Source organism: Sphaerodactylus townsendi, linkage group LG01 (genome assembly GCF_021028975.2).
Source record: "Sphaerodactylus townsendi isolate TG3544 linkage group LG01, MPM_Stown_v2.3, whole genome shotgun sequence".
Taxonomy (NCBI): Eukaryota; Metazoa; Chordata; class Lepidosauria; order Squamata; family Sphaerodactylidae; genus Sphaerodactylus; species Sphaerodactylus townsendi.
Window position 1 is genome coordinate 178,141,258 of NC_059425.1, and position 26,995 is coordinate 178,168,252.

At 46.3% G+C, this 26,995-nt stretch overlaps 1 protein-coding gene across 2 annotated transcripts in view; it reads right to left on the minus strand.

Annotated features, from left to right (window-relative positions):
• Positions 1-26,995, minus strand: part of FTCD (formimidoyltransferase cyclodeaminase) — a 32,740-nt gene extending 5,745 nt beyond the window's left edge. Inside the window, exons 1-10 of one of the 2 annotated variants that reach the window (XM_048510454.1) lie at positions 26,875-26,995; positions 20,166-20,349; positions 16,985-17,113; positions 15,172-15,260; positions 12,895-13,074; positions 11,730-11,867; positions 6,244-6,375; positions 5,283-5,344; positions 3,199-3,328; positions 432-593 (exon numbers count right to left, since the gene is read on the minus strand). In XM_048510454.1, the coding sequence (XP_048366411.1) occupies positions 432-593; positions 3,199-3,328; positions 5,283-5,344; positions 6,244-6,375; positions 11,730-11,867; positions 12,895-13,074; positions 15,172-15,260; positions 16,985-17,113; positions 20,166-20,349; positions 26,875-26,928 (1,260 nt within the window). In that variant the 5' untranslated portion in view covers positions 26,929-26,995. The remainder of the gene's footprint in view (positions 1-431; positions 594-3,198; positions 3,329-5,282; positions 5,345-6,243; positions 6,376-11,729; positions 11,868-12,894; positions 13,075-15,171; positions 15,261-16,984; positions 17,114-20,165; positions 20,350-26,874) is intronic. The other variant, XM_048510461.1, reaches the window with a different exon arrangement.

Sequence of the window (26,995 nt, forward strand, 5' to 3'; positions counted from 1 at the left end):
AAGGGAGTGGGATAGAAAGTTGGTGAAAAACACATTTGTCAAATTGCATTTAACCAGTAATTCTGAGAACTATGAGACCCACAAAAAGAAACCACACAGCAGCCAAGTGATTCCGGCCATTAAAGCCTTCGACAATACAAACTCCTGGAGATTTGGGGATGGGCCTGGGGAGGAAAGGGACCTCACCTCAATGGGGTACAAGGCCATAGAGTCCACCCTCCAAAGCAGCCATTTTCTCCAAGGGAACCATCTCTGCAGTCTGGAGATAAACTGTAATTTCCAGGGATCCCCGGGTCCCACCTGGAGACTGGCATCTCTGGATAGTACCAACAACCACCCAGAATGGATGTTCCAGGATTTACTTCAAAGGGGATAGGATATGAGAGACAGTCAGAGAGACACACAGAGAGAAAGAGAGAGATGTCTCTTACCATGTAGCTGCTGAAAGCCATGGAGTCTTCATCCACCATGGCTACCAGCTCATTCATGGCCTGATGAAAAGGAGGTATCAACTTTCTCATGACTGGGTCCAGTTCTTCAAACTGACGCTTCCCATAGGTCATCAATCCCATCATGCAACCCAGTGCTGCTCCCTAGAAAGAGAAACAACATAAGTCCCCAGGAGAAGGATATTAAAGTTTGCCAAGGTGCATTCCACACTGGCCAAATATAAGGGTGTAGGCAGGGGTGTGCCACCTATGGGAACATGGGGTAACCCATGTCCACGAGCACACATAGATCTGGGCGCCAGCACCAGCTCTGGGTGGTAGACCTGGATGCCGGCATCAGCTCCAAGCAATAGACCTGGATGCTGGGATGAGCTCCAGGTAGTAGACTTGGACACTAGCGTGGGTACCAGGTGGTAGACCTGGACTCTGGGTGGTAGACCAGTGGAAGGGCGGAGATTGGAAAATTCAAATGTTGTCCACGGGCTCCATTTTTCCTAGATACACCTCTTGGCGTAGGACATTATATAAACCATTTGGTGCGGAAACTTCTGAAAAGCATTTTTCAGGTCAAACTCAAAGCAAAATGCAACTGAGGAGAAAACTAAAAAGAACATTAAAGTGAAAAGAGGAATGGACTTTGAAAGGTATAGAATATTCAGAAATGGCAAAGCTGACGACATTACTAAGAGACCACAGTTTGTACAATTTTTTTAGAAAACTAGAAACCTTTTACGGAATATCTTTTGAACAAGTATTCAAACAGAGAAATCATAACAGGGTTTGACAACTAAAGAAAAGAGTAGATTGTAAACACCAGAAAACACTTTAAAAATAACTATTGAACTAATGTATTAATGATATGCATGAACCTAGAGATAACTTTCAGTCAAAGAGGAGATAGCCGAAAGCCAATATACAATGTGTAATGAGTTGTATTTTGTTTTTGCTTTTGTAGGGTGTGTGTTTGTGTGTGTGTGTTGTGTCTGATTTATGTGTGAGGAAATAAAAATATTATTAAAAAATATATCTTGGAATTACATTTTCTTATAACCTCTCCTGGTTACCCCACAAAAAAGCTGCTATTGCAGGTGCTACCATCAGTTATTCTGCCATTGCACGCTTCTTTTATGGAAAGGGCCACTCCCTTGTCCCAGCAGCATTAAAAATCTTTAACTCTAAGATAGAAGCGCAGTTACTTTATGGAGTACCTATCTGGCTCCAAGCAGTTGACGACTCCTTGAATACTGTCCAATCCAAATTTTTCCGTAAAATTATGGGCCTGCCAAATTGTGTACCGTATGCGGCCCTCTGTTTAGAACTGGGCCAAAATTCATTAGTTTATAGGGCTTGGTTGAGAGCTTTTAAATTTTGGCTTCGCCTGCATTTCTCGCATGATGAGAACTCGCTGATTCACCTACTTTTGTCTGATACTCAGGCTAATCCATGGTTCTCTCTGATCGAAAGAAAGATTGAATCACTTGGTATATCTCTCGACTCGCTTTTCCCGCTATCTAGTTCAGAATCCTACAACTTGTTAAAACAAAATTGTTGGAAAGCGAATGGATTAATTTATTTAGGGCTGCTATGAAAACTTGTTCACCCTTACATCTTTCAATACCCCTATATCAAAACAGGATGGCTCCCTATTTGTATTTTTTTACTAATCCAATGCAGAGAAGAGCCCTCACACTTGCTCGCTTCAATGTTTTCCCCTCCGCTTTATTGCGTGGTAGATTTAACAACTTGGAAATGAGCGAAAGGGTATGCTCTTGTGGTGAACAACAAATTGAAACATTGGCACATCAACTGCTTTGCTGCCCTAAATCTGCTAATATCAGATCAAAATATTCCAACATTCTTTCTAGGATACCTAGTGAAATGGAAGAATCAAGTAGACTTCCTTTTCTTCTGGACAATTCTGACAATGAAACTTGTGAATTGGTTGCACAATTTTTACTGGAGGTGATGCACAATCAATAATTTATATTTTATCTTAAACCTTTGTATTTGTATACCTTTTATCTTAAACCTTTGTATTTGTATACCTTTTATCTCAGGTTTTTTATTGTGTTATGATTATTGTTATGCCAAATAAAGGCTTATTATTATTATTATTATTAAAAAATTAAAAAGAACATTAACATCATAATCAATATAAAGCAGCCAAGGGATGAACTCACAAAGGCAGGTGAGACAAAGGCGGTCTGCGCAGGCCCAATATAACAGGTGCCACAATAAAAGTTATTGACAGTGAACTCCAAAGCATGGAATTGGATTATTTCTCAAACTCTGGCTCATTCCGCACATGCAGAATAATGCACTTTCAAACTGCTTTCAGTGCTCTTGGAAGCTGTACGGAATGGCAAAGTCCACTTGCAAACAGTTGTGAAAGTTGTTTGAAAACGCATTATTTTGCGTGTGCGGAAGGGGCCTCTTTGCCAACAACACACACACAGATTGTGCTGTTTCGCTCAACCGAGAAGGAGTGAAGAGAACCAAAGTGTGGCAGGTGGAAAGGAAAGGAAAGGATCCTGTCATGTGACACACCCCAATTTGGGCTACGTGATCACAGTCAGGAAGTTGCTGCATTGGTGGCCCAGAATGCAAGTCCCTTCACCCTTTTTGGAAAGTCAGAAGCACCTGCCATGCATGAGTCAAGTGCAAAAACATGCAAAGAAGGCACAATACCCAGAAAGATGGGCTTGTGGGAGCTTTAGCTTGAGAATTGCCCAGTTTAAGTGCTATGTACCATGGAAGCCACAGCGGCTGCGACGGATCCTCCACCAGGAGCAGCTGAGCGAGACCCAACTTTTTGCACCAAGGTACGAAGAGGCAGAGAGGCCAGGTAGCCGCTCTCCTTCCCATCCTCCACCATCTCCCTTCAGAACACAAAAAGAAAATAGCAAAATCATATCCACGTTCATCTAGATGGCTGACATCAGATAGGTTTGACATTCCCGTGATGGGGGCAGAGGATCCTTTGCCCCCCACTTCTGAAGTCACAGGAGGAGAAAAATAATAATTAAAAACATTACTATGGGGCTGTCCCCACTGACAGAGTTGAACTGGTTTCTACCTAGGTTCGCCTCAGTGAATCCCCACTGCCACCGAGCTCAACATTGTTTTGTCTCAGTTTCACCCCCCCCCCTCAGAACTGTGACATCCTTGTCGCAGTTATGAACTACACTTTTCTGCCAGACCAAGGTCGATACCGCTTCAAAGCTTTGAAGTGGGGAAGCATCGAAATGACACCTCATCCGTTCAACCAATCACGAGCCGCTTTTGTGTCATGCGCAGAACGGGAGAGTCATGGTGGGCAGAAAGCGCATCTAACTGTAAACTGTAAAAACTGTAAAAAAAAAAGAACACTCCCGTTTCCCGCCATAACACAAGCGCCAATCACGATCGAGGAGCGAAGCAGGCACCAAGATGATCCCGCCCACTTAGCTCGGTTCCAGGGGGCCAACTCAGTTGCTGTGGGGACAGCCTGGAATTGCCCTCCACTGAAGGGAACCGAGTCGACCTTAGCTCCCTTCTGTAGTGGGGAAAGCCCCTATGTCACTTTCAGGAAAAAACCAGAAATAATATAGGGTAGCTCTAGGAACAGCCAGAAATGCTATATTTTACCACAGAGTTTCCAATGATTCCTAGAGCTACCCTATGTCACTTCTGTCCCCCGCCCCCAGAAGTGGCATAGACCCTCACAGGATATTGGGTCCACCCTGCCCCCATTTCTCCACCTCCAAGCCTCCCACCAGTTTCCAAGCATGGCTCGGCATCCCAACTGTCAGATATCTTGGAGCAAAAGCATGAAATTATTCAAAATGTGCTCTAGACCACATCGCTTTGGTTGTGCCCAGAGAGCTACATGGGAGGACAAGATCCTCTCTGGAGGCACTTTGTGAATTGTGTGTCCCCATGTGGCTCTCCAAACACAACCAGATTTTTGAAGAAATGGCAGAGCTTTGCTCCTACCTATTCCCCACCATGTCAACACTTCCCTTGGCCCTATTTGCAGCCATGACATGACCCAGCATGGTACTTCACAGTGCATCTGTCCCGGTTTGAGCTGCCAGGCAGAGATATCAGGTTACAGCAGGGCGCTGAGTCCAGTCCAAGAGTCAGGTTTCAAGGTCAGAAGTCCTGTCTGATGGTCAAAATGCACAGAATCCACAAGTCAGAGGAAGCACTGCGGCGTCCAGGTCGGGATATTCTGTGAACCTGCTTGAGATAGGCTCTTCCAACATGTTAGGCCTCATCCTGTAAAGACTCTGCTTCCCCCTGCCGGAGAAGGTGCCTTCTCTGAGCCAGCAGGCACAATTTTTTGTTTAACATGCAACATCGCCCCCTGTCTCTGCCTTTGCTGACGTGTGGGCTCAGGTGAGCTAAGTGCTTGAGTCTCTGCAGCTGGAGTAGGGCTGGATGCACAGCCTGTTTCTGCAGGTACTTCTGGCTCTGAGTTTTGACCTGGCTGTTGTTCACCCCGTAAAGCCTGCAGGGGCCCTGGCTGCTCCAAGCCCAGCCCTTGCTGGTTCCCAGTCTGGTCTGGGATTACTGGGCTCTGCTCATTCCCTGAAGACTCCTTGATCTCCAGGGGATGGCCCATGTCAGAGTCACTGGTGGGATTCAGCAGGTTCGTACCACTTTGGCAGAACCGGTTGTCAAAATGGTGCTTGTAAACAAACAGTTGTTAAATTATTTAAATCCCATGACCAAAACCGGTGGTTAAATTATTTGAATCCCACCACTGGTCAGGGTCCTGCAACAAGCAAAAAGGAACAGATCTACAGTCTATCCCCAGAAATAAAGGAAAGAAAGTGAAAATTTGCATACTCAATAATACGTTCCTTGGGGTTGAATGGACACAAAGAATCCAGCCCCAGCCGGTTGATGATCTGCAGTTAAAAAACAGGAGGCAAAGAAGCACCTTTATTATCTGGAAGCTGAAATACCAAACAGAAGGGGGGCATTCCAGGGGCGTTCTGGGGTGAGGCGGGGCAGATGGGGGCGTGGCAGGGGTGCAGGGCCCACGAATGCCCCGGGGACAGTTCCCCCTCACCAGTGGTGGGATCCAAAAAATTTAGTAAACGGTTCCCATGATGGTGGGATTCAAACTGTGGCGTAGCGCCAATGGGGCTGGGCGGGGCATGAAGGGGGCGTGGCCGGGCATTCCAGGGGCGGGGCATTCCTGGGCGGGGCTGTGGCAAGGACGCAGCCGCTGCGCCTGTCCTTGGCTGGGAAACGAATGCACGCAGGCGCAGGCTGTCACACACGCCGGTGCGCCTCCTGCTAGACTGCTTCAAGTTCTGCATGCTACTGCTGAGAGGAGGGGCGTAACTAAGGCAAAATTCACGTGGCAAAATCACCAATTAGTAACCCCCTCTCAGCACACACAAATAATTAGTAACCTACTCTCGGGAACCTGTGAGAGCCTGCTGGATCCCACCTCTGCCCCTCACTCCACCTTTGGAGGGGAGTCATTTGTTCCAGGGGAAGGGTGTCACTACTCCATGCCTTTCCTTGAAAATCACAATATTTATTCTTTATACTTGTTTATAAAATTTGTATACTGCTTTTCCACGCAGTCAAGGTCACCAAGGCGGCAAACAGTTAAAATAAAACATTGCAAAAGCACATTATAAAAAGAGTTTATATGCCATTAAAGGTTTCATCATCATCATCATCATCATCATAAAAAGAGTTTCAACCAAAACTGAAATACAAGTTTAGAAGCGCATAAAACATTCAGATATTTTCAGTTTTCTTTTGTTAACCCACAGCTCAATAAAATTACCAGTCTGATTTTGTGATCTTCCTCAAGGATGAAGAGATTTTCTCTGTTAATATAAAATTCGGCTGCGTCCAGCATGGCCTTTTTGGGAACAAGGCCCACAAGCTGAGATCCTATCACAGGTAGGTTCAGATCCTACAAGCAAGAATTGAAATTTTACAAGCCAGAGCTATTACACAGTCAGTGTTCATCAATATACTCCATCTGGGGCTGAGCACATGCACATACATTACTGTGAGAGATTACAGCAGTAGATTTGGGCCAACGGGCCCTCGATGCACCCTGTTCTCCACAAACCAAGCAATTTTCTGTTGACAGAAGTGTATCGCTGCATGTATTGCTCAAAACACCCAACAGCCTGCCAACCACAATTGTCTCCTCAGCCTCTTAAAATGAATCCTGTTCTCTGTGGATTTTAAACCTCAATCAAGATGAGACTTCAGCTACCAGTATCTTTTACCAAGAGCAATTTGTGCAGCAAGTTCAAAACGGACTCCAGAAAAGGTGAAGTTTTAACCATTACACTGACTATCTATCTGGGAAACATCTGTCTATGAGCAGCATATGTGCTGCTGAGTTATGTTTATGTACAAATGTGTGGGTGGAGGCAAACTTCAAAAGATGTATGGAAGACCTTCCTGGAGCTAGATAGCACTGCCAATGGATTCATCATAATTTTTTCTCCTTTCCCACTGCACGGGAAAATCCTGGAGGGAATTAAGATTCAGGGTGATAGAATGTCAAACCCCGGGTCCGAAAATAATAAAAACTGTAGATTTGCTCTGAAGTCTTTATTTCGAGTCAAAAGGTAAACATCAGCAAAGACAATTCTGAAGATGGGGCCCAGAAACCACACAGCACCCCAGTGATTCCGGCCGTGAAAGCCTTCGACAAATACAGATCTTGCGCAAATCACTTACCTATATCTCCCAAAGCACCCCGCCCCCCTGTAACCCAAATGGTTCACTCTACTCCTAGAACAAAGCATAAGAGAGCTGGGAACTTTCACACTTGATAAGCGGCTGCTCTTTCCTGGCTCCAAGGCCGCAGACCAGCCATTCTCAACCAGGGTTCCCTGGTACCCTGGGGTGCCGTGAGCATGTCCCAGGGGTACCGCGGCAACACTACCGCCCCCCCCCCCTCATTTTTGTGGTGTCTCCCACCGGCGCCAGCAAGGACATGGAGCTGGCCCATGGGGCAGGGCCTGCCACAAGGTCAGCAGCCACCACCACCCCCAGTGCTACCCTTCACCCTGGGAGGGGAAGGTGGGGGGTGTGGCAAGCAGGGGCAATGGGAGGGGAAGGTGGAGGGTGGCGGCAGGGGTACCGTGAGATATGAAGAGTGAGGTCAAGGGTACCCTGACCTCGAAAAGGTTGGGAAACACTGCCACAGACAGTGGCAGCCTGATAACCGGACACCTGCAGAGAAGAAAGCCTCACAGTTCCCTTGACAATGTCCGCCACCCCCCAACTGTCAGGTTCAGGCCTGACATAGAATCAGTGGTTCTATGCACTTGTGGTCTGCACTTGTGGTCTGCTTCTCATTAACCACTCTTCACGTTGGATTCTTGGATAAGCACACCCCCTCCTGAACTCACTGCACTTCAGTCCAGAGAATCTCCATGGTTTCCGAAACTTCTGAAAGTGTGAGTTTTCCTCTCCATTTGCAGGGAGAATGAAGGGAATCGACATGTGTTTTGCTTTCTTCAGGCTTTCTCACTTCTCCCGGCTTTTCCCACCCACATGCTAGCAGTTCCTCCCACCCTTCCGGGCACCACTTCAGAAGGATCGAAACAGCTGTTTGTTTGTTTTTTATTTTCACACTGAGGATCTATTGCTGGAGTGACAGACCTTTGAAATTGGCCTAAAACTTAAATTGTCCAGCAAATTAATGTTGGAACAAACAAGGTTGCACCGAACCGGACGTAAAGGCCGTGAACTGCCGTTGGGCTTCCCCATGACCCCGCTCTGCGCGGGGTCATCAAAAGGCGCCGTTTTGAGGAGCGCCAAGAATGACGCGCGCTGAGGGGGCGCAGCAGCGGCAGTGTCGGGGCGGCTGTGTTGTCACCGCCCCTGTAGTGGGGAGTGCCGGGGGACCCCGCGCTACTTGGGGAGAGTAGCGCACAGCAGCAGGTAAGTGGGGAAACGACCAAAGAGGCACCCCAGTTGGAGCTTAGAACAAGGAAGTTGGGGTGGGTAAAATGAACGAGTGGCTTGGCTGGGGACGCTTGGCAACAGGAGAATCCCGTTTAAACAAAAATTATGGGGAAAACCCAGTACCAGGCAAACAAACACCAGGTAAGCCCTGTAGGCAGTGGTGGGATTCAAATAATTTAACAACCGGTTGTTTACAAGCACCATTTTAACAACCGGTGGTGCGAACCTGCTGGATCCCACCACTGCCTGTAGGCCTAAATGTTTGGGGTCTAATCCCCACCCCCCAATCTCTGGTCACTAACTCAGGAGCAGCAGAGACAAGACGGTTTTCTTTTTTTCCAACTGGACAAGAGCAAAGCTTATTTGAAGATGAACTGAACATAAATACAAACAGTGAACTTAAAGAAACAGGATAGCATTTTTTAAGCAGCACGAGGTAGAAGTGGGAGGCCGGATTTTTCTAGGTAGGCTTTTTACTATGCACTGTCTTGTTAAACATTACAATCTCCAGTCCCATCGAACATCAAAACTAGGATTCTGGCCTTTGCCCCCTCTCCTGTTATGCCGACCCTTTTCACTGCCTCTCCTGCCTCCCTTTTCAGCTTCTAACCTTCAACTGTCAAAAACCACAGTATCAAAATCTTAACTCCTTTTTTGCCAGCACTTAGCTGGGATTGTTTGCTTCCCGGAACCACTCCAGTTGGCAGCTGTGGTGTTATTTTCACAGCTATACCTGTCACAGGCTCATAGGATGGTCTCCTTACTCTAAGGCAGGGGTCTTCAAACTATGGCTCTCCAGATGTTCATAGACTACAATTCCCATGAGCCCTACCACTTGGCCATGCTGGCAGGGGCTGATGGGAATTGTAGTCCATGAACATCTGGAGGGCCATAGTTTGAAGACCCCTGCTCTAAGGGAACGATCCACAGACTTTGGATTATTTAAGCTCTGGAAGCCATACAACAGTTACTGAAAAGGGACCATCATGCACCAAAGTTATTAATTATATTATTTAAATATCATGATGCTTACCTTTAGCTTGCTTGCTTTAGGGACCCGTTACCATGTGTGGGTGTGTTGGTTTGCAGTAGAAGAGCAAGATTCAAGTTTAATGGTTTCTTAAAGGCCCCTTCCACACATGCAGAATAATGCACTTTCAATCCACTTTCACAAGTGTTTGCACGTGGATTTTCCTATTCCGCACAGCTGCAAAGTGCATTGAAAGTGGTTTGAAAGTGCATTATTCTGCTTGTGCGGAAGGAGCCTAAGAGTCATGGAAAAAATTAAGTATATGCAATGGGGGCAGGAAATCAGTGGCAGCAATGCAGCTGCCTCAGTCCCACTGTTCAGGGTACAGGCTAATACTTAGTTTGGTAATACTTTAAAGAGGGCTCCACAGAGAGTATCATTTTCACATGCCTTGCTGCTTTGTTAAAGGGTGCCAGTATTATTATCTCTATTTTACAGATGGTAGACTGAGGCTGCCTAACTCAGGGGTAGGGAACCTGCGGCTCTCCAGATGTTCAGGAACTACAATTCCCATCAGCCTCTGTCAGCATGGCCAATTGGCCATGCTGGTAGAGGCTGTTGGGAATTGTAGTTCCTGAACATCTGGAGAGCCGCAGGTTCCCTACCCCTGGCCTAACTGAACTCAGAGCAAAGGAGACATTACCCCACGAGATGCTCTGACGGGCAGCTCAACTTGATCCTCACTGTGTTGTATGATTCCAAGGTACATTCCAAGCCTATGTAGGGTTGCCAAGCTCTTGATACCACCCGATATCATGGCCAGCAAAGCCATGTGTGTTTTGGGCCTTGTGGCCTTCTTCAGTGATCAATAATATAACATTTCAAAAGCACACATTATTGTAATTGTTGTTATCTATTACCTATCTACCTATCTACCTATCTATCTATTTATTTGGCTTAAATACTGCTCTCCCCTCAAACAGACTCAGAGCAGTGAACAACCATAAATACACAATTAAAACAATTTCTAAAATGGCAGTTTTCTAAATACCTTTTGACAAGGGTTGAAAGGGCAGCATTGTTTCCAAAATCATCAATAATCAACAACCATCAAAACCAGGGCAAAACAAACAAAAACTCCACCAAACAAGAAGCAATGCAGGCAAACAAAACTTAAAAGCTGAACACTGAAAAAAAGGAGAGTTCAGCTTAAGATGGCAAAACAGTTGCTGTCCGCAACCATAGACCTGGCAGACGGTTCTGTCTTGCAGGCCCTGCCATATTTTGCAGGCTCCTGGTCTTGTTCAACAGAGCATTCCCCCAGGTCAGGGCCGGGGCTGAAAAAGGCCCAGCTCTGGTCAAGGACAGCCAGACGATTTTAGGGCCAGGGATCTCAAGCAGATTATTACTTTTGAGAGTAACACTCTCCGAGGGGTATATTGGGAAAGGCACCAATACACCAGTCCCCAAACCTTCAACAGTTGTTGTATAAATCCAGACCAGGAGTTGCTTTCTAATCTGTTGTGCCATAGATAAAGATTTTAAAAGTGGGCCTAAGGCCTCCTTCTGTATCAATTGATCCACCAGACGGGGAACTGGGTTATGACAGTGACTCCTTCAATATGCTAACCTTTACTGAAACTTTTGCCCTCATTAAAGAGAGGCTGTTAGCAATGGACTATCAACAACTGCAGAGGTTGGCAAATAAATCTTGTTCACCAACAAATATGTCAATTCCTTTCATGAAGGGATACCCAGCCTATTATATTACAGCGCTCACAAATCCCATACGCAGGAGAGCCTATATGCTGGCTAGATTTAACATCATGCCATCTCCGCTACATAGAGGAAGACTTAAAGGTCTTCCAAGCGATAAGAGGTTCTGTTCCTGTAGCATAGGACAGCTGGATTCCATCCCACACATTCTCCTGAACTGCTTATTATACCAAGAACTCTGATCCAGCCTGTTATCCCAAGCTATAGACCCTATGATTGATTATACTGAATCAGATAAAGTAGTTACGCTTTTAAATTGTCAGGATTTTCATTGTTGCCTTATAGTGGCAAAGTTTTTGTCAGAAGTTTGTAAACTGAATGTATGACAAACGCGAAGTTTTTTACTATTCGCTTTTTAACTGGAACTGTATTTTTATACTATCGTGTATATGCCAATAAAGGCTTATTGAATTGAATTGTATCAATTGAACAAACACCTAGGATCTTTAAAACATTCAAAATCAAGTACTGAATTGTCAGTATCTCTGGATGTGTGTGACATCAATCATCAGTTACAAATAAGTGTCTGTCTTTATGGCATGAACGCCTAGGTCTCCCTGTGTTTTCCGAACCCTCAAACAACTCACCCGAGCATCCCGGCAGACCTCTTCATAGACCGCATGGAGGGGGGTGGTTTCAAAGTCCAACAGGTTGGTGGAGACTTGAGCCATGTTCTCCTCTTCCAAGTACCAACCCATCCCTTGCACCTGCTTCAGTCGCCCAGGCTGCAGAGAACAAGGAGGAGTCGGTTGCGCTGAGTGCCCATCCTGGGCTGCACGTATTCAAGCCGGAATGCCAGCAAAGAAGACATTCTGCGGGTCAGCCACCATTGGGGTTTGTTTGCTAGCTCAGACTATGGCCGGTTCTCCAGCCAAGTTACCCAAGCAACTTCTTGGGGCTGCACTTCAAGAAGGATTTTTCAAGCACAACTAGGATTGCTGGCCCCAGGCTCTATGGAGCAGACGTGGAAATTTGCCAGGTTCCAACCCTATATGGGTTTCGGCATCAAGCCTATATACTCATTCAGGCCTTTGGCTCCATCTGGAAGCTGCTGGTCTGGGTGGGGTGGAGTGGGATGCGGAGTAGGGTATGTGGGTGGGTAATATTTTGGAAGTTTGTTTTATAGGGTCGTAATGATTGTTTCATAAGATGTTTGTTGTTTTCAATTTGTAAGTTGCCCTGAGATCTCCATGTAGGGTGGGGCAGAAGCTCAATGAATGAATGAATGAATGAATGAATGAATGAATGAATGAATGAATGAATGAATCTCCAGATGGCACTTGGAGGTCTCCTTTTATTATAGTTTTATTATATTTATTTATTATAGTTATAGGCCATGCTGGCCTATGAGCAGTGTTACTGGTCAAGGATAATTAAGATAAGAGCCCTTTGATTTGATATTCCTGATCGTCAGTGGTTTTGTTACTGGTGGTTTCAATATAGTGCAAAAAGCAAAAAGCAGACAGAAGGGGTGTGCAGAAATTGCAAAGGCAGAAGAAAATAGAGGAGATGTTTCCAAGCAAGCCACTGAATTAGTGACTGAAAATCATGGGACCAGAGTGACCCTTTTCCTGTCCAGCCTCCACCCTACCAAATGCGGCCTCTATAATCTAGTGCAAAAGACATGATGTCCAGTACTCCCATATTATGCCATATTTAAAAGACTGGGAATACTCTCTTCATTGTGCCCCTAAGAACTTTGCACCTGGGGCAACCGCCTCTGTGGCCCCACCCATGTTACACAACCAATACCTGGTCCTTCCCACGGCCCTGTTCCCGGATGTTCAGGGCTATCCGATGTGCCAGCTCCTTCGTGCAAAGGAGATTGATGTTGTACGCGATGAGGAATTTCCGTGCACCTGTTACTGTTGCTCCCCACCTTGGAACAAAGTTTGCAGGGCCGAAATCAGGAGTCCATTCTTCCTCTCTGAGCTTGAAAAAGGGTGACAAGAAAGGAAGCCATTATTTTTCATCCAGATTAGTGTAGTGGTTAAGAGCGGGGGACCCTAATCTGGAGAACCAGGTTCTTATCCCCACTTCATCACATGACCTTGGGCCAGTCATGGTTCTCTCAGGACCTTCTCAACCCACGTGAAGGAAGCAATGGCAAACCACCTCTGAATATCTCATGCCTTGAAAACCCATGGGGCCTCCATAAGTTAGTTTGACGGCTCACATGCACACATTTTTTCTCCAAGGGGAATATTCTCTTTGTGGCGTAGGAGGTTAAGAGCAGCAGTGGCGTAGGAGGTTAAGAGCTCATGTACCTAATCTGGAGGAACCGGGTTTGATCCCCAGCTCTGCCGCCTGAGCTGTGGAGGCTTATCTGGGGAATTCAGATTAGCCTGTGCACTCCCACACACGCCAGCTGGGTGACCTTGGGCTAGTCACAGCTTCTCAGAGTTCTCTCAGCCCCACCTATCTCACAGGGTGTTTGTTGTGAGGGGGGAAGGGCAAGGAGATTGTAAGCCCCTTTGAGTCTCCTGCAGGAGAGAAAGGGGGGATATAAATCCAAACTCTTCTTCTTCTTTGTTTAATAAGAACCAAACATATAGTTGGATGGCTGACCAAATGCCATGATGTACTGTAATAATAACTATACAATTTTATGTTGGGCAGATTCAAAAGATTTTCTTTCCTCTGCATGATGATAATTCTACAGAGGACGATATGGTATTCTCATGCTCCTAGTAGTTGCTTGCACCACAATGACAAAGGGTTGTTCCTCGCTGCTCCATAAACCAAAATGACAGACAGACAGACAGACAGACAGACAGACATTTCACAGTGATTTTATCTTCATGGTGAGGATCACACAGAGGAAACCCCTTTCTGAGAACTATCTAATTCAGAAGTCCCTGAAATGTATGTATGATCTTGCTTTTATTACCTTGTTTTCTAAATTTTGTAAGGCAGTTTCTGTGTTGTTAAGGGCATGGCATGTCTTATAAAGATTGCATTGCATTTGTTTAAAAAACAATTTGTCATCTACTTTGAGTCTCAAGACAGAAAAGCTGACGAGAATTAAAGAAACACAACATTCTTTTTTTTTTCTCTGCAGAAGAAACTCTAGAAGAGAAACATTTAAAATGTTGTTGGGATGCGAACCCATGTTTTGTTGCAAGACAGACACAAATGGAAGGGAATCTTGAACCGGATGCCTTGTCTAGTAGAAAAGACAGCAAGAGGCAGCGGCCATGGTGGTTAAACCAGCCCTGCCTGCCAGTAGTGGCAAACCAGCCCCAATAAAATTGAAGCAGACCTTCTACTAGGCCTTGGGCCCTCAGTAGGGTGGCCAGCTTCCCACTGGCCACCAATGGGGAAGGATGTGGGGGTAGGGTTGCCAGCTCCAGGTTGGGAAACTAGAGATTCGTGGATGGAGCCTGGGGAGGACAGGGACGCCGTGGGATACCACACCACACAGTCCACCCCCCAAATCATTCATTTGTTCCAAAGGAACTGATCTCTGTAGCCTGGAGATGATTACAGGGGAACCCTTGATCCAGAGGTGGGATCCAGCAGGTTCTCACAGGTTCCCGAGAGTAGGTTACTAATTATTTGTGTGTGTCGAGAGAAGGTTACTAATTGGTGATTTTGCCACGTGATTTTTGCCTTAGTTACGCCCCTCCTCTCAGCAGTAGTGCGCAGAACTTGAAGCAGTCTAGCAGGAGGTGCACCGGCGTGCGTGGCAGCCTGCGCTTGCGTGCATTCGTTTCCCACCCAAGGACTGGCGCAGCGGCTGCGTCCTTGCCACAACCCCACCCAAGAATGCCCGCGCCCCCGGAATGCCCGGCCACGCCCCTATCGTGCCCCACCCAGCCCCATTGGCACTACGCCACAGTTTGAATCCCACCACCATGGGAACCTGTTACTAAAAATTTTGGATCCCACCACTGCACACAATCCACCCTCCAAATCATTCATATGTTCCAGATGAACTTATCTCCGTAGCCTGGAGATTATTACAGGGGAACCCTTGATTCCACCTGGAGGGTGGTACCATTAGAGCAACACCACCCCAAAACTCACTTTCTTGTGGAGACCTTCATATTCTCCCGCTCGGATGGCTGGCAGAGACCTCCTGCTCTCCTTCTGAGCAGCTTCACCATAGAGATACACTGAAATGACAAGGAGAATGCTGAGGACACAACAAAGATCAGGTGAGGAAAGAGAGGCGGTGGACTACTACCGGGACTCTGTGCTGGACTGGTTGGCAGCTAATAAGCAGAAGTTCAATCCACAATGTTAGTGTAAGCCGCTTTGAGCAAGTTGCCAGTCTAGAGAATTTCACGTCAGGTTTTAATTAGTCAAAATTTAAATATAGATCCCTACCAGGGGTAAAGCAGGTGCCAGAAGGGAGAGGGGTAAGGTTGTCAACCAGGGGCAACCAGGTGGTGTCACATGTCCCCAGGTGCATGCCATCTAATCACCAGTGAGGGTGCCAGTCCTGGGCCGTGCTCGCCAGCTCCAGGCAGTAGACCTGGGGCACCTCACTGGTTTCAGGCAGTTGACCTGGGCGCTGTCACCAACCTGGTGCTCCTCTGTGAGATCAGCAGATGGTTTGATCTCCCCCCCCCCCATATCTAGGGAAAATGGAGCCCGGGGGGGGGATTCAATTTTGCTCCGGGTTCCCTAGATATGCCTCTGTTGTCAACCCCCAGTTGGCGGCTGGAGATCTCATGTTATTACAACTGATCTCCAGGCAACATAGACCAGTTCACCTAGAGAAAATGGCTACTTCAGAGGGTGGACTCTATGGCATTAGACCATGTGGAAGTCTATCCCCTCCCCAAATCCCACCCCCTTCAGGCTCAACTCCAAATCTTCAAGTATTTCCCTAGAGCAGGGGTCTTCAAACTATGGCCTTCCAGATGTTTATGGACTACAATTCCCATCAGCCCCTGCCAGCATGGCCAAGTGGTAGGGCTCATGGGAATTGTAGTCTATGAACATCTGGAGGGCCATAGTTTGAAGACCCCTGCTCTAGAGAGATGTGAACCAAGAAATTGTAGAGTAGGTGTCATGGACTACAGTAGAGACTCTTCCTCATCAAGCAGAGACACTGAAGACTCAGACAAGAAGTGGACTGAGCACCTGACTCCACCACAGAAATAAGCAGTTTAGACACTTCCGGGAACCCCCAGATGTGCAAAAGGAACCCCAGGAGTCTAGGTCAAACTTCTCACTGTAGGATGTAGACTCAGACTTGGACCATGAATCTTCCATCCCAGACTCCACTGCAGTACCTAAGGTTTGTATTAACAGCTTTACTGCTATGATAGGCCTCCTGATGGTGACCCTTCTTGGCTGCAAGCAGGGTAGGAGAGAAAAAAATGTTGCCTGTGCATGTGCTATGACATCACTTCTGGGGAAGCTCTAGGAATCACTGGAAACTCTGTGGTTTTGTCATAGTTTCCAGCAATTCCTAGAGCTACCTGACATAACTTCCAGATTTTCATGAAAATGCTGTCATGGTGTATGTGACCCCCACATTCCACCCATGTCCCCCATTCCAAGCTCCTGCCAATTGCCAGACATTGCATGTCATGTCCTGGCCACCCTACCTAAGGTCTTCTCTCTAGCTGATTTCTCAAGTACCACAAAGCCAATAATCACTCAATACACTCACCACTGTAACCAGGCATAAAACCTTCAAGAACTAGTAGCCTGCTCCCAGAGGGGGCAGGGATTACATTTTCACCTCCTTGGAGGTATATTTAAGGCCTCCATTCATCCTCAGCCTTTGCTGGAACAACATCTAAGATCTAGCCCTGTTGATTCCTGGTCATTTCCCCTGAGCAGGACAGATTTCTCTCCCAGTGTTTTGCACCAGCCAATTTACCAGGCACATGCAGTTCATCTGCCAAGCGTTTCCCAAAGAGGTTGGCACAGTGAACACAGTCCGCCATGGTGACATTCCTCACTGGAATGAAGGGGCAAACGTCAAGGGCTCCCATCCGAGGATGCTCACCTAAGATAGGAAAGGAAGGTTTCAGGGACAAATTGCAAAACTGGAAAACTGGAAAACTTGCAAAACTGGAAAACTGGAAAACTTGCAAAACTGGAAGGATGCAACAGAACAGTCAGGGGGAAAGGAATTCTGGGAGAAAGGAATTCAGAAGAGTCTGGACTTTCAGGCATCTCCATTCATTCTATGTCTGGGGACTGTGAAGATGGCAGAAATTGTGCAGAGTTTTTTTTTTCCTCAGCTGCCTGCACACCAAACCCATCTTCCGGGCTCAAAGGTGCAAATTCTTCAAGGACATTGTTAGAACTCAGTTTCAGGTGAGTAACCTAGCTGATCTGCAGTAGAAGAACAAAAGTACAGTAGCATCTTAAAGACCAACACGTTGGCCTTTTTGACAGAATGCAAGATAGGACCAAAAGAGAAGCTGCTGGTATGTTTTGGATGAACAAAATTTTTAAAAATGGAAAGGCCTCTGGCATGCAGAAAGTCCCAGGTTTGGTCTCTGGGACAGAAGACCTCCACCTGAGAGAAGAAGACATTACTGCTGCTTAGCTCTTTTACACTTTGAGAAAAATTACAAGTTGCATTTTATTTGCAATTGGCTTGATTCTATTATCCCTATATGGGCAAGTTTTGGGACAAACACCTTACTGATGAAGCTGTTTGGCAGCAAATATAGACTTACCCTGTACTTACCTGTGACTTACCTGCTTCCACTCTACATGTGAGAATGCCCAAGTAGGTCCGGCTTTGAGACTATTCTTCAAGGACTTTGTTAGGTTCTCAAAACTTCACGGACTTCCCTGTGCTTGCTGGTTGGTTTGCACGTGTGTGTTTATTGCCTTCCGCTATGTTTCGTGTTTTGATCCATGTATTTCGTATGTTGTGCATTTTATTCACATTGATAGTTTATTAGACACGATTAAATAGAGCCCTCGTTTGCCATATCTATAGTGTGCCGGCTTGATTTTTGTAGCCTGTAGTCTGGTGTAGTATATTTTCTGTATATTTCCTGATTCAGTACAAGGCAGCTTCATATGTGTTCATATGTGAGGCCAGAGATGTTCCAGTCCTCTTAAAGATACAGTCACATAAATTATAAAAAGAAATGGGAAGAAATGGGAAATTGTGCCCTTAGAATCATAGACTAGTATCACAGAATCATAAAGTTGGACGAGACCCCAAGGGCCATTCAGTTCAACCCCCTGCCATGCAGGAATGCACAATCAAAGAACTCCTGACAGGTGGCCGGCCAGCCTCTGTTTAAAAGGAGACTCCATCACACTCCAAGGCAGTGCATTCCACTGCCAAACAGTCCTTACCCTTAGGAAGTTCTTCCTGATGTATAGAAGAAGAAGGAGGAGGAGGAGGAGGAGGAGGAGGAGGAGAAGAAGAGGAGGAGGAGGAGGAGGGGGAGGAGTTTGGATTTATATCCCCCCTTTCTCTCCTGTTGGAGACTCAAAGGGGCTTACAATCTCCTTGCCCTTCCCCCCTCACAACAAACACCCTGTGAGGTAGGTGGGGCTGAGAGAGCTCCGAAGAACTGTGACGAGCCCAAGGTCACCCAGCTGGCCTGTGTGGGAGTGCCCAGGCTAATCTGAATTCCCCAGATAAGCCTCCACAGCTCAGGCGGCCGAGCGGGGAATCAAACCCGGTTCCTCCAGATCAGATACACGAGCTCTTAACCTCCTCCGCCACTGCCTGTACTTTGAATCCATTACTCCTTGTCCTAGTCTCTGGAGTAACAGAAAACAAGCTTGCTCCATCTTCAACCTGACATTCCCTTCCTACATGGCTATCATGTCACTTGTCAAGCCTGACTTGGAGAGGGGATATTGTTCTTTCATTTTTGCTATCTTTCGGTCTGACCTTGGTTGTCTACTGCTGGGATGGGCCTCAAGTCTGGGTTTCTGTGTACTGCACTGTTCTCATGTGGGGGTGGGGAGTCTGTGGATCATATTATCAATTGCTTGGCGCCTTTTCACCAGAATCATCTTTCTCGTTGTTCTCTGAAGTCTGCCAATAAAATCCTTGGACTAACTGAGTGTTTATTGGGTCCTGATCCAGGGATGTGACGTCACCCCTTAGCCTTCTCTTACTCCAAACTAAACATACCGAGCTCTCTAAGCTACTCCCCATAGGACATGGAATCCAGATCTTGTACCGTTTTGGTTGCCCTCACCTGGACCCATTCCAGCTTGTCAATATCCTTCTTAAATGGTGGTGCCCAGAACTGGACACAGTAATCCAGGTGAGGTCTGACCAATTCAGAATAGTGGTACCATTACGTCCCTCGATCTGGAGACCCGGGCCCTTTCCCCACTTACCTTAAACCCCGCGCTACTCTCCTCCAGTAGCGCGGGGTCCCACAGCACTCTCCACTACAGGGGCGGCGACAGTGCAGCCGCCCCGACGCTGCCGCTGTCGCGCCCCCTCAGCGCACGTAATTCCTGACGCCTTTTGAAATGGCGCCTTTTGATGACCCCGCGCAGAGCGTGGAGTCGTGGGGAAGCCAGGGTGCGCCCCAGGAATTGCGCGCTGGGAATTCCGCGCAGCAACCCTCGGACCAAGGTAAGTGGGGAAAGGGCCTCAATGGTACACTTTGTGGTACACTTTCTTTTATCTCATTTCTATCTTGTTCTTCCTCTACACAGTGGCACATACCAGGTTACCATGTTTGACCTTGAAACCACCTCATGAAATCTGTTAGGTGTAGGGGAAGTGAATTGCCCAAGCCAACCATGTAAGCTTCTTGGCTAACCAGGAATTTAAATCATGGTTTTACATATTAAGCCCAACCCCCAAAACCCGCCAACATGCCCCACCAATAAGAATATGAAAGTGTTGCAGCTCAGGATAAAAAGCATCACTATCTGAGCTTATCCAGTGCTGTGATATCACCAGATGCCTGGCCCTTTGAGATGTATGGCAGCTCTCACAAATATTTCCTACAAGAACTAGGGCCAAATAAGCTGCCCAGAACATGAAAACACTGTATAGTTCTCCAGTGAGAATCTGGTCTGGGCCTCCAATTTCCTTATCCCACTGTGATCACCTTTGTGGTTTTCCATGTTGATAAGCTGAAAAGCTGTCCTGGCTGCATTCAGTGCTCCCTCGACCACTGCTGCAGGACTCCCCACGAAGGTGTAAACAGTTCGGTTGGTGGAAGGCCCAGCATCCACGTCCAGGAGTTTGCAGTCTGCCGTCTGGGAGATGGCCTTACCGATCTCATTGATCACCTGAATCAGAGCACAGGCCATTAGACAACTTGTAGATTCAAGCTGGAAAGGGAGGCCTTACGATCGCCTTTAAAAAACAAACACATCATGAATCCAGACTCACAGTTGCTAACCTCCAGGCAGTAGCTGGAGCTCTCCTACTACTACAGTATCTCCAGGGGACAGAGACTTGGAGAAAATGGCTGCTTTGGAATGTGGACTCTATGGTATTGTGCCTATTCAGCAGAGGTGGGATCCAGCAGGTTCTCACAGGTTCCCGAGAGTAGGTTACTAATTATTTGTGTGTGCCAAGAGGGGGTTACTAATTGGTGATTTTGCCACGTGATTGTTGCCTTAGTTACGCCCCTCCTCTCAGCAGTAGCACGCAGAACTTGAAGCAGTCTAGCAGGAGGTGCACCAGTGTGCGTGGCAGCCTGTGCCTGTGTGCATTCGTTTCCCGCCCAAGGACCGGCGCAGCGGCTGCATCCTTGCCACAGCCCTGCCCAGGAATGCCCTGCCCCCAGAATGCCTGGTCACGCCCCCGTTGTGCCCCGCCCAGCCCCATTGGTGCTACGCCACAGTTTGAATCCCACCACCATGGGAACCTGTTACTAAAATTTTTGGATCCCACCACTGCTATTCAGGTCCCTCCCTTCCTCAAATCCTACCCTGCTCAGCATTCACACCCAAAATCCAGGTATTTCCCAACCTGAATCTGGCAACCCTGTACATTTACTTTGCCTCAGCTACTTTGGAAACATCTCCACCTTTGTAGCTTCAAATTACTACAAAACGCAGACATCTGATGAAAAAGGAAGTATTCATTGAGCTGCAGAGTCGCTAGGGAAGAACTTTTGGCGCATTGTATGCCAAAGTACAATTCCTTGACCAAGATCATGGGAAGTCAACTGTACACAGCACTGATTGGTTAGCACTTGTAGTGTCACAAACTCGCTCCCAACTCTCAGAACTGATTTTCTTTTTTTAAAGGAGCAAAACATTGAGATGAACCAACTTTCTGCTGCGCTTAAAAAAAATGAAAAATGGACAATCTATTTGAAGATTGGGATGAAACCCACAAAAGAAAATACTTCAAAAAGTCCTGTTCACAGATGTTGGAATAATCAATATCTGGTGTATAAAAGAAGAAGAAGAAGAGTTGGATTTATACCCAACCTTTCTCTCCTGTAAGGAGACTCAAAGGGGCTGACAATCTCCTTTCCCTTCCCCCCACACCCCAACAAACACCCTGTGAGGTAGGGGGGGCTGAGAGAGCTTTGAAGAACTGTGACTAGCCCAAGGTCACCCAGCTGGCATGTGTTGGAGTGCACAGCCTAATCTGAATTCCCCAGAGAAGCCTCCACAGCTCAAGCGGCAGAGCTGGGAATCAAACCCGGTTACTCCAGATTAGAGTACATCTGCTCTAAACCACTACGCCACTGCTGCTCCTGTATAGACAAGAAGAACCCCTTAGTGAGGAGTGGGGAGGCTGCAAGAGGAAAGTCTAGTTAGACAGCAAAGAGGGTCAGCACTTTCTTCCCTTATATGTGTCATATAAGGGTCTGCAGATTGATACCCTCCTTCTTAGAGGTTCAACAGAACAGAACTGTCACACAGCTAGCGAGGTAGCTCGGCCTCTATATCTCCAACTTCTCTTTCTGCCATGTTAGTTTCTGAATAAAGCTTTCTTTACTATTCGATCAGTTCTCATGGTATCTGTTGAACGATCATTCTGTCAACAAACAGATACAGGAGCAGCAGTGGCGTAGGAGGTTAAGTGATCGTGTATCTAATCTGGAGGAACCGGGTTTGATTCCCAGCTCTGCCGCCTGAGCTGTGGAGGCTTATCTGGGGAATTCAGATTAGCCTGTACACTCCCACACACGCCAGCTGGGTGACCTTGGGCTAGTCACAGCTTCTCGGAGCTCTCTCAGCCCCACCCACCTCGCAGGGTGTTTATTGTGAGGGGGGAAGGGCAAGGAGATTGTAAGCCCCTTTGAGTCTCCTACAGGAGAGAAAGGGGGGATATAAATCCAAACTCCTCCTCCTCCTCCTCCTCCTCCTCCTCCTCCTCCTCTTCTTCTTCTTCTTCTTCTTCTTCTTCTTCTTCTTCTTCTTCTTCTTCTTCTTCTTCTTCTTCTTCTTCTTCTTCTTTCCCAAAGTTCAATGAACGTCCTGCTGACTAAAATGGCAGTCCAGCAGATTCCTGTTAGCCATAGGGGAAAACAACTGAACTCCCCAGGAAAATGACTGAAAACGTGGTTGACTCCAACAACACTGGAAGAGTTAGAGCAAAAATTCTGGGAAAGATCACAATTTGCAGCATGTGACTGTGAAATCTGAGATATGTGTACATTTCACTCTTTCAACGTTTATTAAGCCACCTCTCAATTGCATGGTTATTTTTACCTCTTGCAGGGAATTCTAAGTGACTATGCTTCCTGCATCTCATTTTGGGGTCTTCTCCGGGCTGTCTGTTGTTGCGCCTTCCCACATTTCTTACTCATTTGAAATGTGGGCTTTTTGCCTGACTTTCCTCAGAATCCATTTCCATCACTGGAAATGGCTGTTTAGGATATAAACCACTCTAGGGCTTAGACTAGACTACAGTAACTCTGTTTAGGATTGCAGTGTTAGTCATTGCAGGGGGAAAAACCAAGTCTTTGTGCCAATTTTAAGTCTAGCTGGTACAATTAAATGTGAGCTTTCAAGGTTCTCAGCCTTGGTCGATTCCCCACTGGAAATTTAATATAGTTTAAACCAAGTTTTAAAATAAACGGCACCTTTTCATCGGGGTTTCAACCCCACCGACCCCCACCCCCGTCGATTTATTCTGCCGAGACATGTAAGTCTACATCGAGTTCCGGAAATGCAGCACTCCCCACAACAAATTGATCTCCGTTTAAGAACATAAGAACATAAGAACAAGCCAGCTGGATCAGACCAGAGTCCATCTAGTCCAGCTCTCTGCTACTCGCAGTGGCCCACCAGGTGCCTTTGGGAGCTCACATGCAGGATGTGAAAGCAAGGACCTTCTGCGGCTGTTGCTCCCGAGCACCTGGACTGTTAAGGCATTTGCAATCTCAGATCAAAGAGGATCAAGATTGGTAGCCATAAATCCACCCCAGTGGCTCCCGGCTTCCTGCCAATGCCCCAATAGGAATTGGGGACAGCATGGTTGGGTCAGCAACGGTGCTGACATGCTGATGTTGCGATCCGTTTGTCTCCCAGCTTCTTGAGTGTTATGTTTGTTAATTAATAAATTGGGCTGCGGCCCAATCTATTTCCAAATCCTTGTTGGGTTTATTTGCCGGGGAAGGGTCTACACCAGGGGTAGGGAACCTGCGGCTCTCCAGATGTTCAGGAACTACAATTCCCATCAGCCTCTGTCAGCATGGCCAATTGGCCATGCTGGTAGGGGCTGATGGGAATTGTAGTTCCTGAACATCTGGAGAGCCGCAGGTTCCCTACCCCTGGTCTACACCATCTGCACGCAATGGATTAGAATTGTAAACCTGTGAGATTTTCTAATATACCACAGGCCTTTGAAGACTTGATGAAGTCAGGCCCTTACCAGCGGCCGGCTGACCAGTGGAAATTTATAGCTCTTCGAAAATCTGATGCCGATGCCTACTGGATGATGTACATATAAGAATCTGAAAAGGTTATTATTTTTGAAGTTGAGAAGTTACTCACTGTTATAAGGGAATATTTCTGTTCAACGTGAGAAGCATCACTGCTTTATGAGTTTTATGCTTGATTCAAGAGTTGGTGAAAAGAATAGTACGGATTTTAATTAACATAGTTGTTTTTGCTGCCTGTCAAGTGAAATTTTTTCTGTTGCATTCACAACCTCCAGATGGGGTCTGGAGAACCCCCAGAATTTGTCAGGAATGAAGCCTGGTGTATGTAACTTGAGTGCAACTCTCATGTAACCTGACTGATATGCAACTTGATTGATATGTAAAAGGGGCTTTCTCTTTCTCTCCCTTTCTCTTCTGATCTTTATGGTTTTAACACGGATTGTAGATAACTCGGCTAAATGACCCTGGCCAGCCATCCTTCCAGAGAAACAGGACGTGCCTGTACCCCAAGGGGAGAGGCTAGCCAGGTGGCTGGATCTATCTTTAATGCGGCCTTGAGGTGCCTAGGCCTCTAAACAACTCTCTTCACACTTTCTCTGTGGGGGAAAGAAGTGGGGGAATCGATTGGGAATAAAGGGCTCCCGGAAAGCCAGGTCCGGCAGAACTGGCTTACTCAAGCTAGGGCAGGGGTAGGGAACCTGCGGCTCTCCAGATGTTCAGGAACTACAATTCCCATCAGCCTCTGTCAGCATGGCCATGCTGGTAGGGGCTGATGGGAATTGTAGTTCCTGAACATCTGGAGAGCCACAGGTTCCCTACCCCTGAGCTAGGGACTTCACTGCCTTTCAATAAGCACTACTGATCAACAATCCAGAGTCTGTTTATTGGTTAAGGGTCCGAGACCTAACAGAATTACACCTGAACTCCAAATTAAATAAACCAGTCCCCTGGAGAAAATGGTTGCTTTAGAGCAGGGGTGTCAAACTCGTGGCCCTCCAGATGTTCGTGAACTACAATTCCCATCAGTCCCTCCCAACATGAGCATTGGCTATACTGGCAAGGGCTGATGGGAATTGTAGTTCATGAACATCTGGAAGGCCACGAGTTTGACACCTGTGCTTTAGAGGGTGGCCTGTATGGCATTATACCCCACTGAGCTCCTCCCTTCCCCAAGTCCTAGCATTCCTGGACTGTACCTCCGAAACCTTCAGGAATTTCCCAAAATGCAGCTGGCAGGACTAGAGGCCATGCAATACAAAACAAAGCCTGAGACAGTATAAATGTCAATCATAAACAGCAAATCCCCTGTCTGGCTCTAATACAGAATTAAAGACTCCATTTTAATATAAACATTTTAAAATACATCAATGAACATATAAACTATACACACAACGGACAACAACAATAATTTGAGACCTCACATACACTCATGCACAAAAAGGGAGAGAGATTCTCTGGACCAGTGTATACACAACAAGTCTCTACCACGAGAACATCATATTCAATGAATTGTGCACAGTTGTGAGGTGAACAAATTGGCTGGTGGTCGATCTCCGATGGAGGTGGTAGTATTGACCCGGGATGAATTCAATACCTTCGACTAAAAAGTCTTTTTCGGGACTAGAGGCCATCCCAGAACAATTCTATATACTAGGGAGCATGGAAGCAATCTTCTCAGTTTAGATTCTTCTGGATCAAAGGGTGAGGAGGATAGAAGTAAGTAAATAATATAAATTTATCCACAATTTCCTCAATGTGGCTTTTACAATGGAATTAGGGGGGAAACAAACAGGCGCTTTGCTGAATAGATGTGTGCATCTCGATAAAAAGCAGCTCAGCTACGTAGCTGGCACAGAAATGCCACCTATCAAAGGACTACTTTTGTTCTTCTGTCTGAAGATTAGAGGGCTGGAACTAAAAACCCATTAAGCAAACATGGATCAAAGATGCGTCATTTGGACATGCTTTCTTCTTCTGATTTTATTTTTATGCTTTGAGGTTTTAAATTTTGCCATTTCAGCTACATTAAGGGTATTTTTGTGAACTCAGTGTTCTCTGTGACCTTATACCATAAAGTGAGATCTTGTACCAAAATCCAGCACTCTAACTGGACGGGGAGTTATGAAAGCAATTTTGATGATGGCAGAAGATCGGATGGATCATTCTTTAGTTTCTTTATATGAAGTATTTAGGAAAGGTCACGTAGGTAGGGCAGAAAGAGAAAAGAGGCACTTAAAGATAGCACTTTTACACTGAAGATACCAGGGCACGGTGATAGAAGTGGCATTTCTCTTATTCTGTTACCTTCCAGTATATTCATGCACATTTCATTTGCAAACCAACATACTTCGGAGCACAAGGAGAGCAAATGGTTGTGAAGAACGGGTTTTCACGAGTCTGAGGACATATTCTAGTAACAGAATAGTTACATTCATGCATTTCAGTAAATAACTGCCCTCATAAAATGAGCTTTGAAAGAATGAATAAATGTTTTGGTGCATTAAACACTTGTGCATTTGCTTTTTACCAGAATTCCCAGCTTTTCGGGGTGTGCAATCCCCTGCCAACTGTCTATTCTTTCTGTCTGTGCCACTGAATATATTAAATATCTGGATTTATATACTCACAGGAAATGTCTTTAAGTATATTTAAGATGACAAACATAGAAAGGTTCCTTTCATGACCAAACGTAGAACTAGAAAAAGAGCAAGAGTCCAGTCGCACTTTCAAGACTAACAAAATGTCTGGCAAGGTGTGAGCTTTCGTGAGTCAAAGCTCACTTTTTCAGATACCAACTGTGGAACTGTGAAACATTTCCCTCCCAAACGTGTTTCTCATCTACCACTCATGTGCAAGTTGTCAAGAAAAACGAAGAGGAAAAAAAACCAAACATTTCTTCTTGGCCAAAATCTGAGCCTTGTCTCAAAGGGAGTTTCTGTGGAGAAAATAAGTCAGAACTTACCTCTTGGTTGTTGCCTTCAGAAAAATTGGGTACACACTCCACTAACATTGACATTTTTCGAGGATCTTTCCCGATATTTGTCGGGACACCTGGAACTGGAAGTGAATGGCTGATAGCTTTC